This window comes from Paramormyrops kingsleyae, chromosome 12 (assembly GCF_048594095.1).
Source record: "Paramormyrops kingsleyae isolate MSU_618 chromosome 12, PKINGS_0.4, whole genome shotgun sequence".
Taxonomy (NCBI): Eukaryota; Metazoa; Chordata; class Actinopteri; order Osteoglossiformes; family Mormyridae; genus Paramormyrops; species Paramormyrops kingsleyae.
In genome coordinates, this window is record NC_132808.1 from 19815530 (window position 1) to 19828293 (window position 12764).

At 46.5% G+C, this 12764-nt stretch overlaps 1 protein-coding gene across 5 annotated transcripts in view; it reads right to left on the bottom strand.

The window, feature by feature from the left end:
- The window catches only part of synpo2a (synaptopodin 2a), a 33775-nt gene that overhangs the window by 6052 nt on the left and 14959 nt on the right, over positions 1–12764 (bottom strand). For 2 of the 5 annotated variants that reach the window (XM_023794305.2, XM_023794304.2), the window contains exons 3-4: positions 11061–11698; positions 6192–9049 (exon numbers count right to left, since the gene is read on the bottom strand). In XM_023794305.2, the coding sequence (XP_023650073.1) occupies positions 6192–9049; positions 11061–11698 (3496 nt within the window). Of the gene's footprint in view, positions 1–3967; positions 9050–10418; positions 10573–11060; positions 11699–12764 lie in introns of those variants that run through there. The other 3 variants (XM_023794303.2, XM_072697636.1, XM_072697637.1) reach the window with 3 other exon arrangements.

Here is a 12764-nt window from a genome sequence, read left to right on the forward strand (position 1 = left end):
AACTAGGCACGGAACCAGTGTGTGAAATACCCATCAATATTCAGGGGGGGGTCCCCATCTCCCTATTGTTGTGCAATACCGATCTGGAGACCCCCTTAAAATTTTGCTTTTGAGGCTTTCAGGGGGTCTCATGGGTTAATCGGGGGTGTCGGACCCCCCCCCCCCGTATTTCTCACACTGCATGGAACCTATTATACATATAATTCAACTGACAGCACTTCAAACTACAGTAGTTGTAGTAATACAGTAGTTAATAATGTTTTATGCTTCTCAATTAGTTATTGATAAAACAGCCTGCCTTGCTTGTTAATGTACAGGTGTATCGCATTCAATTAAATGTCTACAATTTGAGTAAGGCAATGCGAGACCCGAGAAGCCAAAGCCGCGTCTCAGATCAGCCAAGGGTGCCAGCGACACTCTCCCCTCGGTGATGAAGACCTGCCGGCTGGACGTGCGACAACACCTGTACACCGCAGTCCGGAAGAGTCCGTCCCAACGCTCTCGGCTCCTGCCATTGCCTCATGGAAGACTACAGCTGGTATTTAGCTGACATCATGCATCATTTAGGATCTCTGACTTATAGTGTGAAAAATGTATTTATGACCGCATAACAATGAGACTCCACCAGTCACTATATGAGTCACTCATGAGTGGTTGCATATTTCATGTAAAATCATTGCACAGTAGTCTGAACTTTCAGAAAGATCCCTTACATTGGTTTCACACCGAACAAAGAAAAAAATGATCATGTAAATGACTTTTTGTTTTTCTTTCAAAGTGTAAGGCAGTGTCCTGGTGGTCTTTTCGACACTAATGTCAGTGTGATTGCTAATTATGGCAAAGGTGCTTCTTATGTATGCTCTTTTACAATTATAAAACGTAAACAGGTGACAAGCGTTTTTGTAAGTCACACAACGTAAATGGAGCAGTTCCCAAAATTAATGCTGGAAGTGGTAAGACAGTCACTGAGGCCCAGTGATGTCAGGGAATTGTGGGAAAGGGTTAGGCATAAACAGGAGGCCTATGCTGCCACCCTCTGGTGCTTTATTGTAAAGCATCGTGGCATCAGTTCAGGTGAAGGGAAGTGATGTAATCTTTCACCCGAAAAGCACAGGGAAGTGGATCCTGACTTCCAAATCGTAACTGCTCTCGCTGAAAGTCCATAAAATTAAAAGTACATATGTTTAAAGCTTAAGTGTCTCTTAAATATTCCACAAATACAGCATACTTCCAAAGAAGGTATTGTGTTCTTGTGTTCTTCAAGAAACATGCACTTTTTTGGTTGTTTGAAAGGGTTAACCCCCAGAGAAGGTAAGACCCCCCCCCCCCCCCATTCTCAATTCCCTCGTCTCTCTAATTGTGGGTCAGGCTGGAATAACTGTCAGGTTGCATTTGCCGTCTCAGTGGCTCTGGCTTCGGAGGGACATGTGAAGGACTTTGCTACGTTTTTTTTCCCCGAGCTCTGGTGTTGGACGTTTGGCACATCTTTGCTACAAGACTGATCATCTACATTCATGAATCTTAAGCAGCACCCATCACTAAAAATAGCAAGGGCAGGGCAACGAAACGGCCTCGTCGTCTTGGTGGCTCGAACAGGTGGTCTGCTGCTGGTGGCCAAAACTCAAACCAGTTCAAATCCCCACAGACCAATTGCTGCTGTAGCCAGGAGCAAAGGCCTTTAAGACAGATTGCTCTTCTACAAAATACACCACTGCATAAACGCATAATGCGGTTTGCTACAAGAATAACTTGCTAAAGCACCTGCAAAGATATTATTGCAGTGTAACCCAGGGGTGATACAGAGTAATGTCTGTCGTATTATGTCTGTGTTTGCTGGACCTGTGACATCACAAGAGCAATAGTGTCATCTCAGAGTGCATATCCCAGTACTTGAGCTGGCAGGACCATCAGTGTGGCAGGTAATTCAAGTTGAAATCACAATATACTCTCACCACAGTTATTCCCTGTATTCAGCTGATACCATATGTCATTTCATAACATTACTAAATGCACGAGTAACTGTTAGTAATTAATAATGAAAAGACCTATGAGATAGACTGAACCCAAGGCCTAAGTCTCTTCAGCTCCTAGTGAGGACAGAGCCTCCCTTAAGCTAAAAATAACACATATGATGCAACAGAGATGAATTTGGTCCACACACAACTCTAAAAGTAAGCGAGGTCATCGCTGTTGAAATATCATAACTGTCTGCTCTGTGTCACCAGCAGTGAATTCATGACAAGAAACGTTGATGATTGAGACATACCTTCAGAATGTCGCCATCCATCATCAACCTGAGATCATGCAGGTAAGTGTTCCGCAAATTAACTATCAGCACCAGTAATTTAACCATTATTATTGTTATTATTACTATTATTTTAACATTTTGACATATACTTTATGTGCATAATAAAATGTTTAATGTACTTTATCATTAAACACAATTACTAACCTGTACTCCAAACATACAGACTAGTAAAACTGTCCATATGACAAAGAATGAATGTCACATTTAAATAGCGCTTTTCATGCCACCCAAAGCGCTTTACAGAACCAATGGGGAGCCACTTCAACCACCAGCACTGTTTAACACCCCCCTGGATAATGTGACAGAAGCCATTATACACCAGTACTCTTGCCACACAGTATCTAAGGTGGTGAAGGATGGGCTAACCTGTTGACCACAGTGTCCCCATCACCGTACTGGGATCCACACTGACCACAGGATGGACTAACCTGTTGGCCACAGTGTCCCCATCACTGCACTGGGATCCACACTGACCACAGGATGGACTAACCTAGGGGTGGCCAATCATCAGCAATGGGCCGGTGTGTGTGCAGGTTTTCGCTGCAACTCCCTAATTAGGTCACTAATTAGAGGACTGATTGGCTGAAAGAGTCCTCACACCTGGGTTTGAACAGCTGACCTACAGGTTATCCCAAAAACCTGCATACACACCGGCCCTTTGCGGGTAAGATTGGCCACCCCTGGGCTAACCTGTTAGCCACACCAACACCTCTTCCACCCAGCTTTCCTAGTTGGTCTCCCATCCAAGTACTTGTCAGGCCCAAACCTGCTTATCTTAAAAGCCATGGTCATTTTTTTCTGTAAAGCTATACATTTCAATAACCTGTATGAACTGCAAAATACATGCATTCATCTGGCTTCCAGCTGCTTAGTGCATGCAGGGTAGCAGGTCCCCACAATAACATGCTTTTTAAATCGCTAATAACTATAAGCGGTTCTAGACCCATCTTTTTCTCTCAGCCCCCCTGAAAATAATTTTGTGATATGTTCACCCCCCCACTCGCCCCCATCCCTTGGGGATGGTGTCCCAGGGTTCTTCAGGGAGCCCCCTGTGGGTCAAATCCTAGAATCACTCCGGCTAATAGCTAATTATACACTGAGTATCGGAAGCAGCAGCAGCAGTTAATTTTTTTCGATTAAGACAAAGACGAGTGGGACTGTGTTCAACCCATCAGAAATATAAATGTAACATAAAGTATTTGTTCCCGGACAGAAAAAAAAAACACGTTGGACCCCATATGTCACAGCTGATGAAAGAATCAATGATGCAGGAGGAGAGAGTCTAAGAACACCACCAGTATCAACGCTCTGCCAAACACAACTCAATACATTTCTGACATGTCCGTGAGGTAAAGCAATGCATTCTGGGATTGAGAATACTTTTTGAATCCTAATGCAGGGAGTATGCAGCTGGGTGGGAAGTTTGCCTTCTTGAGTTTACCAAGCCAAAAAAAAAAAAGCTGTGAAACAGTCAGCCAATGGACAGGAGGAATGGAAATGCAGGGTGATGTGCAAAACCAATAGGCAACCAAGGCGCTGTCTGCACCTGCATGATCGCGGGTGATGTGTACACATTGCCAAGCGTGGAACACAGAGTGGGTGGGTGTGTCCAGACCGCATGCAAAAACAAACAAGCAATGAAAACCAAACAAAAACAGATAAAACTGAATTTTTAATGGCACCGTGGTACAAGCTTACAAGAAGAAACATGAGAAGAGAAAAAAAAACAGAAGACGATGATAGGTTTCACCAAATCTTGCAAACATGGGCTTTTTTCTGCATTTACATTTTTGGAAACTTTGCTTTCGGTTTTATTCTGACATTTTAAAGTTGTGAGGGGCTTGTGGGTACAAACAACACCAGCTGCATTAATAACAAATAGACCTGAGGTGATTCAGGTAGAGGACATGACTGCAGGATAAATGCACAGCTCCCTTATAGCCAACCCCCCCCCCCCCTACACAGACACAAGCACAAGCGCAAAATGAGTGACGTGTCGCAGTTTAAATTTAGAGGTCTCGCATAACACCACAGGTGGAAGAAAGTCTGAATAACTCCACCGAAGTCAAGCGGGATCTATGAAGAGCTGGAACGAGACTGTACACATCTCACAGCCAGACGGAGAGCTACAGTAAAACGCTTTGTGTTTTCACAGCTTTATGCTCACACTGACAACTTTAGCAACATGAAATTGCTAATCACCTTCTGTCATCCAAAATGATCAATGTTTTACCACAGTGTTTGAGTTTCTTTCTTACATTTTGAAACTTTACATATCTGATACTCACCATTAACATTGCGTTAAAACTACTGCACAACACTATCTCTTAAATACCTGGTAAACCTCTTCGAAACATTATTTCCTTAATTTTTAAAGCTATCATTTACTTTGTCCACCTTGTCAAAACAAATCTTCCACTTTTTCCTCAAACTATTAGCAGTTTCTCTGGAACTCTGCTATTCTTCCCACTTAACTTGCTTTCTCATAAATGGCATCAACACTTACAAATCAACACCGAGTCACACAATTCACTCTCACAATACAAGGTTAGCCAACATATTACAGCCTTCGAAAATCCATTTGCAGGAATTCCTCTATCATGCCGACATTTCCTGTTGCTGGCATTTTAAATGAGACTTTTAAAACATTTCAGTCCCTAAAAACACTCCAGCATATACTGTACTAATGAAACCTTTCAACTTTTTGATTTAACATGTTCCATTGAGCTTCAATGTGACAACGCACTGCTGCCAAATGAAAATTAGAAAACCCAAAACAAAAGAAAATAATTTTTAAAACAAAAACGTCATTGTAAAGTTAAAATGACCACTTACCACTCATCCTTGAATGATACAAACACCAATCTGCTGAACACTAAAAAATATTAAAGCAGGCATCTAGCAGAGCATGAATAAACAGGTATCTTTCTCACCCCTCGATCTGTTAAACGTGAAATTTAGGAACCAAGTTCTCAATAACATTCACTCTGGGTTATGAATACCCTGTGCTTGTTGTTTCACTACTGGGTCTAAATCATTCCTGCCCTGTAGTGGTTGGCTTCCACACCTGTGCTGCTGATTTTTTGGCTGAGAATTTAGGCCGTGGAGCTGTTGTAGGACCTCCAGTGACAGATGCGGGCTTTGGGGGCACTTGGTAGCTCGGAGCCACGTAGGCACTGGGGGAAGGCTGGAAGGTGGGAGTTGGGGGATCTTGGTAGGGAGGGCTTGGGCCTAGTTGGTAGGATTGAGTAGGAGCTGGTGGATAAGGAGGGCTCTGGGATTGCTGGTACACAGGGATTTGATCAGGGTGGTAGGGTGGGGAAGCGGTTGGTTGATAATAAGGGTTTGGAGGTTGTTGGTAGGTGTTGGAAGGACCTTGGTTAAAGTGGGAGTTAGGGGCTGGTTGGTAGGGAGGGGCAGAGCCTTGTTGATATGGACCCTCTTGCAGAGAAGATGATGGACTGGGGAACCCGTAAGTGGGTTGCTGGGGCTGGTGGGTATATGGGGCATTCATGGGTCCAGAAGGCTGGGGGGGAGGGAACTGCTCATATTTGACTGGTTGGTTGTTGTTGACAGGGGCAGGGCCCAGTTTTGACGGAGGACCCTTTGAATCCCCAGCTGCTCCATATGTGAAGAGGGAGGAGTTCAGCTGATAAGGCTGGTGTTTCATGACATCCAGAACATGCAGGGGCTTGGGGGCTGGTTTATCTTTGCCTTTACCTTTAACATTAACTGATGGGCTAGAGGCAGGTGACTGCTTAATTGCTCCAGGGGGATAGGATGGGGAATGAATTGGATTGTATGCCAAGGGAGGAGGGGCCCGCACATTGGATGTGTATTTCCAAGAACAAGGCAATGAAGGGGTGGGTGATACGGATCTAACCTTGTTTGTCTGCACAGTAGAAGAATCCACGACAAACTTCTCCATGCGTGACTGCCTCTTTGCAAAGAGCTCTGCTCCTTTTCCCCGCAGAGCTGGCATTTCGAAAGCTGAGCCAACCCCTCCTGCTATGGAGGCAATTCCAGGAGGGGTGGAGGGCGTGTAGGAATTTGTTCTCCGTGGAGGAGGATGACCCAATGAACTGGTTCCGCTCTGCGGCTGGTTCCATGATTTCACAGGCTGATGAGAAGCAGAGGGACCCTGGTTCATAGCCATGGTACTCACGGGGGCCAGAGGCTGTGGGCTCCAAGAATTCATGGATGGTTGTGAAGCCCATGGAGGTTGTGGGGGGCCCTGGGCCTGAGCGGGGCCCCAAGCACTCACCGGCGGCTGTGGCTGTCCATGGCTATGGGAAGATGTCAAGGTGCTTACAGGTGTCTGTGGTGGTGCCTGGGTTTGAGGCAGTGAAGTCCAAGAAGGCTGCAGCTGGCTCGGGGCTGGAGCCCAGGCGTTCATGGGTGGTTCAGGGTGGGTCTGTGGTGGCTCTGGTGCCCAGATGCTCATGGACGGCTGTTGCTGTGCCTGAGGTTGAGGAGGTGAAGGCCAGGGAGGTGAAGTTGGAGGGGGAGGCCAAGAACTAACAAGAGACTGTGGCTGTGTTTGTGCCTGGGTTTGAGGTTGTGCTGCAAATGACCAAGGTGGCTGTGTTTGTGCCTGGGTTTGAGCCGGAGGCCAAGAACTAACATAACACTGTGCCTTTGATTGTTCTTGTAGCTGCGGTTGTCCAGGTGAGGCCCAAGATGGCTGTGCCTGTGCTTGAGCTGGGTCTTGAGTCCAAGCACTATCTGTTGACTGTAGGTTTGGCTGTTGCTGAACTCCAGGCCAAGAACTAATATGGGTCGGTGGCTTCTGTTGTGTGTGCAATTGTACAGGTGAGGACCTGGGTGGCTGTTGCGGTGCTTGCGCGTGGGCTGGGGTCCACGCACTAACAGGTGGCTGAGGTTGTGCCTGTGAATGCGTTTGTGCTGGAGTCCATGCTTTCACGGGTTGCTGTGCCTGGGCTTGAGTAGGGGTCCAGGAGCTCACAGGTGGCTGTGGCTCTACCTGAGTTGGAGCTGATGCCCAAGTACTCACAGGTGCTTGAGACTGTGTTTGAGCTGGGCTCCAAGTACTCAAAGGTGGTTGTGGTCCAGGCTGTGATTGTGACCCGAAGGTTGAAGCTAATGCACTCTCTGGTTGGTGGGGCTGTTCCTTGTCCTGGGGAACATCTGGTTGCTCTGGCTGTCGCTGAGATTCCAAGGGGCTCCATGCACTCACAGCAGCATGAGGTTGTGAGGATAAGGGAACTTCTGGCATTGGGGCAGGGGCGGCAACAGGGGCAGGGGCTGAACCAGGAGGTAACAATGAGACTGCAGCAGTGGCAGAAGCTGGGGTGGTAACTTCATTTTCTGCTAAATGAGATGGCACCTGGTCACCAGATGCAGGTGGCGGAGACCATGGTGGTGAGGCTGGATTGATGGCAGGCTTCGGGGCTACTGGGGGAGGAACCTTTTGCTTAACTCTTGGGCCTTGCAAGAAGTTACAGGCCTCAGCACCAAGGCTGAGGTAGTCCTCCTCGGGGCATGACTGAAATCCAGCCTTACTTTCATTCTTGTTTAAAAGATTCAGAAGCATAGGATTTGGTGACATCTTAGGGGCTTCTTTAAAAGTAAACATTGGTTTTGAGGTGTCCTTCTTCCTACAGTCTTGTAGGATGCCAGTCTTTATCGCTGGTACTGCAATCCGCTCATCGCGTGATGCTATCTGTTCACTGGATCCCACCGATGACCAACCTTGGGTTTGGACTGTGCTGTACTGATTTTCTGAGTATACCGTTTGCTGTTGGCTACTTGCACTACTAGAGGGTAAAAAGGGGGTGGCAACTTTGTTCGCCACTCCAGAGAAGGGTTTTGCTGTCTTATTCGTAATGATGGTAGATTTCTGCATGTCTGTAGCTTGGTGGAGTGCCATGCCGTTCATGCTTTGAGAATATTGTTGAATCTGCTGGTATTGCTGCTGCTGATATTGTTGCTGCTGTGAGTACTGTTGTTGTTGGTATTGTTGCAGATCCTGGTAGTGCTGTTGTTGTTGTTGGTGTTGTTGCTGATCGTGGTAGTGCTGTTGTTGTTGGTACTGTTGCTGATCCTGGTATTGCTGTGGTTGTTCGTAGTGTGGCTGCTGATATTGCTGTTGCTGTTGTTGGTGATGCTGCTGCAGATTCACATCCATGTACACCTGGCTCTCTACTGACTGCATATACGACTGCTCCTCTGTCTGATATGGTCCTAGCTTGACAACGTTGACATCTTGTACTTCCTGGACCCCTTCCACTGGTATGCCTTTCCGCCTCATTTCCTCATGCTCAGCTGTGATCTCGTCCATCCGTTGTCGGCGCTGGGCAAACATGAGAGCTCCTTTGCCTTTAGTTTCAGGCAGACGGTCCATATCCTGCGGGTTCTCCAACTTCTTCTCAATCTCCAATAGTCCTGTGTCCCAGTCGAAGGTCACAATGCGGCCACGGCCTTGTGTTTCGGTGAACAACTCCTCATCAAGCTCTGACTCACTGGTGGCAAAGAAGTTGAATTCGACAGTGTGTTCCTTGCCTTCCTGGTCCTCGTCTTCGTCTGTATCTTCTGGTGCGTCCTCCCCGGTCCCGTAGCTGACTAGTGTGAACTTCTTGGCTCTTTGCCTGTGCTTTTTGAACATCAACACCCCTTTGTTGTTGGAGCTGGGTGCCGCCGTCAGCAACAGGGCAATGCGCCTACATTTAGACTTGGCCTCCTTCACCTGCTTCTCTGACTGGCTCTCACTGCGCCTGAACCCTAGTAGGGAAGATGGGTAACATGGAGGAGAGGAGAAAAGAGAGAAGGAGACAAGTGGGACAGTGTTCCAAAAGACTGCTTCTAGTGACCCACTCTAAAGCATGAAGCAACAATTATTAATAGAAGTTTGCAAAACTGAGGTAGTCTCCAATCACTTAAGGATGTGCATAGTTGTGAAAAATAACCAGGATCCTTCAAATATTTCTGAAATCTGATCACAGTTATATACGAGCATCTTTTTTATGTGATGAGGTGAACACTGGCTCTCTTACTTGGCTCAGTTTAAAAATGTAAAGATATTAATGTCAGTTCTAAAGCTTTATAAGAACATAATCTTTAGCATGATTTCCAGAGCAAACTCATTGTGTTTTAATAAACAAAGCCAGAAAACTAAATACATAGTCGACCGTATTGGGTGATTGTGTTTTTTGTGTTTGTGAACCGTAAATGTGTAGCGTAATTCTGCAAATGCAGAATGTATTAAATATTGTAGGTTCATTATAAATTTAGTCATTCCTGTCACATATTCATAATAGCATCAAATATACACACATAAAAATGCATTGTGAAAAAACTGTAAATCTAACAATATTTTGCATGTTGCGTTTGTGCTCAGTCTAGGGTCCTCCACATGGTTTTGCCTGATGAAATGTCAAGCTTGTAAAGCACCCTTCATTAGGAAGTCAATATCTAATCCCAATAAATATCCCAGTCCAATTAATCAAACGCCTATCCTCCACGGTGTTTCACATTCAACATGCGCCACAGTGGAAAAAGCAGGAATAAAATAAATAACAAAGCTCCACACAGGGTCACAATAGCGCTATTGTGAGTACTTATATATTATATTTATAGTCAAACTGCGTCTGAAAGTACCTATGGCTTATTTTTACACCACTGTCACATCTAACAAATGTCAGAATTCACATCATGCACATCATCCATGAACATCCCTGGGTCAAAATATTACAAGGTTCATGCCCGTCATACAGGAGACACATAAATATTTAACGCATGCATGCCATTTTCCACAATGCTCCTTCAGTATAAAGTTTATTTTAACATATAGTACAGCTTCTAACAGTAAAGCAGAAGAACAAACAAGAATATGTCATTTCCAGAAGTAAAATATTATAGAAACTTCTGGAAGACACGACAACCCTGGAGTATAATGAATTGGCAGCAAAGTATCTATACAACACCATATCTGCAGGCACTCTTCCGGCTCTGGTTAATTTATAAAATTTACATCGTTTTTTTTTATCAACAAACAGAAGCAAAAGAGCTGATATTTCCACTCCCCATTCTCGAAACCCGGAATCCAACAACGAGAAATCACAACGAATTATGCCAGCAATAGAAAAATCACCTTGACGATATTTTACCGACTAACCTCAGGCTCTAGAAGGCAGGAGAAGTTGGGTGGGCACCTTTGCCGTGGGCAAGACGGCCAGTTTTAAAGGATCAGGTGTCGGCAGTCGCCACACATGCTCGCGTCCATCAAGCGGGCTCCTGCCAGCATCGTCAGAGCGTTGCCGTGTTTATTCTTAACCGCTAGCAGCCTGAAGTATGGTGGGGGGGGGGGGACTCCACCCTGCACCTGCCAAGCCCACGTCCCCACAGGGCAGAGCGGCAACCGAAAAGGCTGCAACCAGCCCCCAACCGGTGACCTCCGCGCTTCCACACCGTTTTTCATTAACATGAATCACGTTGCCTTTGCTGTGCTTGGACATTTACAAAAAGCAAACCTAACAAAAGTCACAATACTGACAGTGCAGAGTCCTTACATGCATTATCTGCATTTGGTACTCGGCACACAGTAACTCAAGCCGTGATGCATATGCGCTAGCCGTCGGTCCTGCTCACCACGCGACGCCCACCAGCCCTTTAAAGCAACCAGCACTTCTGCCAGACAAAACCAAAAATGCAAGGGTCACGCCCCCCTTAGGCATCTCTTATAGAGCAGCAGCTGAACAAATGGAGAGGGGGGGTGGGGGGGTGCGGTACTCACTGGCATGTCGGGCCTGGTGCTTGTTAGGTTTGCCGCCGTCCTTCTCCGCCTCCGAGTCAAACTCCTCTGAGGAGCTTCCGAGGGGCTCAGCGGTAGGAGGTGCTTCTTGGGCTCCTCCGTCCTCCTCTGCCCTCCCACTGCTCTCGGGTTCTGAGCCTTCGCTGACTGTCCCCTCCCCTTGGGAGCCCTTGTGAGGCCACTGCAGGGTCACCTCCACCTGGCCTAGGGATCCGGACCCGGGGCCGGTGCCAGGGACACGTATGGCCTGGCTGGTGGTGGAAGTGTGAATGACCTCAACCTGAGAGCTGCTGTGCCGTGATGGGGGGGTGAGGGTGCCCCCCTCGTCCAAGCTATGGTCTGAGAGCGAAAGCTGCAGCTCCACAACGGACCCTGGGGTGAAAGGGTCCAGCTGGTGGACACGATCCCAGGAAGCCTGGCCAGGGGTCTCTGCATCACTCTCTGCCTCCCCATAGTAGGCCTCATCCTGGGACTCGCATATGTACAGCTCCCTAGGGGGATGCTGCTGTCGGGCAGGCCAGATCTCCAAGGTGGTGCTTTCCAAGCCCTTCGTGCCAGTGTCCCTCTCCCCGAAATAATCCGGTTTCGGGTCTGGGGCTGGCTGGCCATTGGCTCCACACCTAAACTCGGGACAAAGAGAGAGCACACTATACTGACCGAATCTTTTATTATCAAAGCAGTCAGTAAGTTGAGTCATGCAGGCAATTAATGTATAAACGTCAAAGCTTCAATCTCCGGAACTATACGACTGGTCATTTGATGGTGGTTCTGCAGTAACCCAACTGGACATTGGTGTACACAAACTCTTGCCTCACTCAAATTCTCTTAAGTGTTTTACCTTTAATTTCAGAGGTGTGATCAAAGGCAACAAGAATACCTAAATAAAAGTATTCTGGAATGGGAATGTTATTATCAAAGTTAGAAATTAGTATGCGTGGGAATATCAACCCCAAAAAACACATCAATACCTAAAAGCAGATTTTAGGAAATGTTTGCACTATTCAACAGTCTGTGAAAAGGTTAAAATGCCGACTTGAATAGGTACATGACAGGAACTAGATCCGAAATGGTTATATTCTCCAGCCTGACTTTTGCAGAAAGCTGGCCCAAAACGGAGAGCTCCTCAAGGGCATAATCGGCCAAAACGTCATGTTCCACCTCGCTCCATTTATTTCATTTAGCCAGGGACGACATGGGACACTTCTGCAGGAAATGTCACTCGCTGCTGAATTTGCAGATGTTCATATTGTTAATATTTTGCAATGTTTCATCTTCTTGCAATATTTACTTAACATTTGCATGAGAATCTCCACATAGTGAGTTCACAGTCACCTTTCTTATGAAAATAACAATTTTCCCTCTGCAGGCCACAGTGACAAATATTCTCCCCCGATTGATCCGTCTGCACAGATTCAGTTGAGCCATTTCATCTGACCTTTTCCACTTCACTCAAGCTCTTTTCCTCCGGGGGGGGGGGGGGGGGGAGGGGGGGATAATGCAACCAGCCTCTAAAAGGAATGTTTCGAAGCCTCACTTTACAATGCAGGCCAACCTGCTACAGTTGCCTCTTTCTCTCTCTCCCTCTCTCTCTCTGGTCAAGAAAAGGTCACTGCGTGTTGAATGAACAGTCCTGCTCTGCGTTGCCCATGTTCCACTCCATTGGGTGAACACTACACTGGCTCATAA